General features: G+C 44.0%; 1 protein-coding gene across 2 annotated transcripts in view; it reads left to right on the forward strand.

Annotated features, from left to right (window-relative positions):
• The window catches only part of LOC122550160 (vasoactive intestinal polypeptide receptor 1-like), a 94,125-nt gene that overhangs the window by 81,789 nt on the left and 9,836 nt on the right, over positions 1–2,500 (forward strand). For both annotated transcript variants that reach the window (XM_043690843.1, XM_043690844.1), the window contains exon 12: positions 1,063–1,104. In XM_043690843.1, coding sequence (XP_043546778.1) covers positions 1,063–1,104 — 42 coding nt within the window. The remainder of the gene's footprint in view (positions 1–1,062; positions 1,105–2,500) is intronic.

Genomic DNA, 2,500 nt, shown 5'->3' on the forward strand with positions numbered 1-2,500 from the left:
CCACCCTCCTCTAGCTTATCTCTCCACGCTCCAGGCTCACTGCCTTTATTCCTGATGAAGGGCTTTTGCCCGAAACGTTGATTTCGAAGCTCCTTGGATGCTGCCTGAACTGCTGTGCTCTTCCAGCACCACTGATCCAGAATCTGGTTTCCAGCATCTGCAGTCATTGTTTTTACCTCGTTAGATGCATTAGTTGTGGGTTAATATAGGGGAATAGGTCTGGGTCGGTCGCTCTTTGGAGGGTAGGTGTGGATTTGTTGGGCTGAAGGGCCTATTTCCACATTGTAGGGAATCTAATCTAATCTAATATTAGTAGGAGAGTTGTCATTCCACTGGTTGGGCATTCTAGAGCGAGAGGCATAGTCTAAGGATCGAGGCCAAACCGTTCAGGAGAGACGTTAGGAAGCTTTTCTCTACACAAAGGGTGATAGAATTTTGGGACTCTCTTCCACAAATGGCAATGGATGCAGTATCAGTCGTAACTTTGAATCTGGAATGGATAATGTTTTGTTCAGCAAAGGTATTAAAGGCAGATATATGGAGTTAGGCCGCAGATCATCCACAATCTCAATGAATGGTGGAACAGGCTCAAGGGGCTGAATGGCCTACTCCTATGTTATACAAGACATCAGTGAGACCACATTAGGAGGAACCTGTCCCCTTGTAAAATCCAACAGGATTCGGGCCAGTCTAACATGTATCTGGTCTGCAGCTCTCTTTATTAAAACCAATCATGGAACATAGGCATCACTGGCTCGGCCAGCATCCCCAGTTGCCCCTCAAGAGTGTGGGGGTGAGCTGCCTTCTCGAATTGCTGTACTGTAGGTTGACCCACAAGGAGGGAGTTCCAGCAACTTCCTTACTCCATATTCTACATTCAAAGCATTGCCCAAGGCTGTAATCTCCTTTCAGATCACCCACCTCCCTGTTACTATGACAGTATGCTGCTTATTCTCCAAGGAGTTCAGTGTTACTGGTAGTTGACGCGCCTTATTAATATTGAAAACTAATCAAATTGCACACTTTTAACTGATGGTTTCTAAATCTTTCTGTTTTATACAGGGCTTTATTGTGGCTTTACTGTACTGTTTCTTGAATGGAGAGGTAAGGAATGATTTACTGCTTGATGACAGTATCAGAGATGGAAACAATCAAGGGGTGTGGAAATGTTTGGAATTTTCCCTCGGACTCTATCAAAATTCACCCACAGTGGCTTCAGGAGGAAGCAGAGGAAAATGGTTTATAAAAGCACCCCTACAAACTTTAATTAAAACAGTCTCTAGTTAATACCACAAATCTTGCAAATAAACACCTCAAGCATTTTAATTAGATTCCAGCCTGTAACTCACTCCCAGGTATCTATTGTTCTATACACAACCCACCCTGAAACCCACGATTCAATTCCAGACGGTAACTCACTCCAGGGTGTCAGTTATTCCATATATAAACCAACCTGAACCCTCGATTAGATTCCAGTCTGTAACTCGCTCTAGGGTATCTGATATTCTGTGTATAAAACATTCTGAATCCCTCGATTACATTCCAGTCTGTAACTCACTCTAAGGTATTTGTTATTCTGTATATAAAACACTCTGAAGCCCTTGATTAGATTCCAGTCTGCAACTCATTCCCTGTATCTGCTATTCTGTATATAAAACACTCTGAAACCCTTGATTATATTCCAGTCTGTAACACACTCCCTGTATCTGTTATTCTGTACACAAATCACTCTGAACTCCTTGATCAGATTTCAGTCTGTAACTCACTCCCTGTTTCTGTTATTCTGTATATACAACACTCTGAATCCCTCGATTAGATTCCAGTCTGTAACACACTCTAGGGTATCTGTTATTCTATGTACAACCCACACTAAACCCTCGATACGATTCCAGTCTGTAACTCAGTCCCTGAATCAGTTATTCTGAACGTAAAACACTCTGAACCCCTCAGTTAGATTCCAGTCTGTAACTCAGTCCCTGTATCAGTTATTCTGAATATAAAACACTCTGAACCCCTCGGTTTGATTCCAGTCTGTATCTCAGTCTCTGTATCAATTATTCTGAATATAAAACACTCTGAACCCCTCAGTTAGATTCCAGTCTGGAACTCAGTCCCTGTATCAGTTATTCTGTGGAGAAAGTGAGGACTGCAGATGCTGGAGATCAAAGCTTAAAAATGTGTTGCCGGAAAAGCGCAGCAGGTCAGACAACATTCAAGGAGCAGGAGAATCAATGTTTCGGGCATAAGCCCTTCTTCAGGAATGAGGAGGGTGTGCCAAGCAGGCTAAGATAAAAGGTAGGGAGGAGGGACTTGGGGGAGGGGCATTGGGAATGCGATAGGTGGAAGGAGGTAGTAGCGGAGGGAGTGGTCTCTCTGGAACTTGGTGGTGGGGTCTGTTTGGAGGTGGCGGAAATGACGAAGGATGAATGTAGGTAGCGGTGCATGGCTGCCTCCTCCAAACAGACCCCACCACCAGGGATATATTTCCCTCCCCACCCCT

This window comes from Chiloscyllium plagiosum, chromosome 5, assembly GCF_004010195.1.
Source record: "Chiloscyllium plagiosum isolate BGI_BamShark_2017 chromosome 5, ASM401019v2, whole genome shotgun sequence".
NCBI lineage: Eukaryota > Metazoa > Chordata > Chondrichthyes > Orectolobiformes > Hemiscylliidae > Chiloscyllium > Chiloscyllium plagiosum.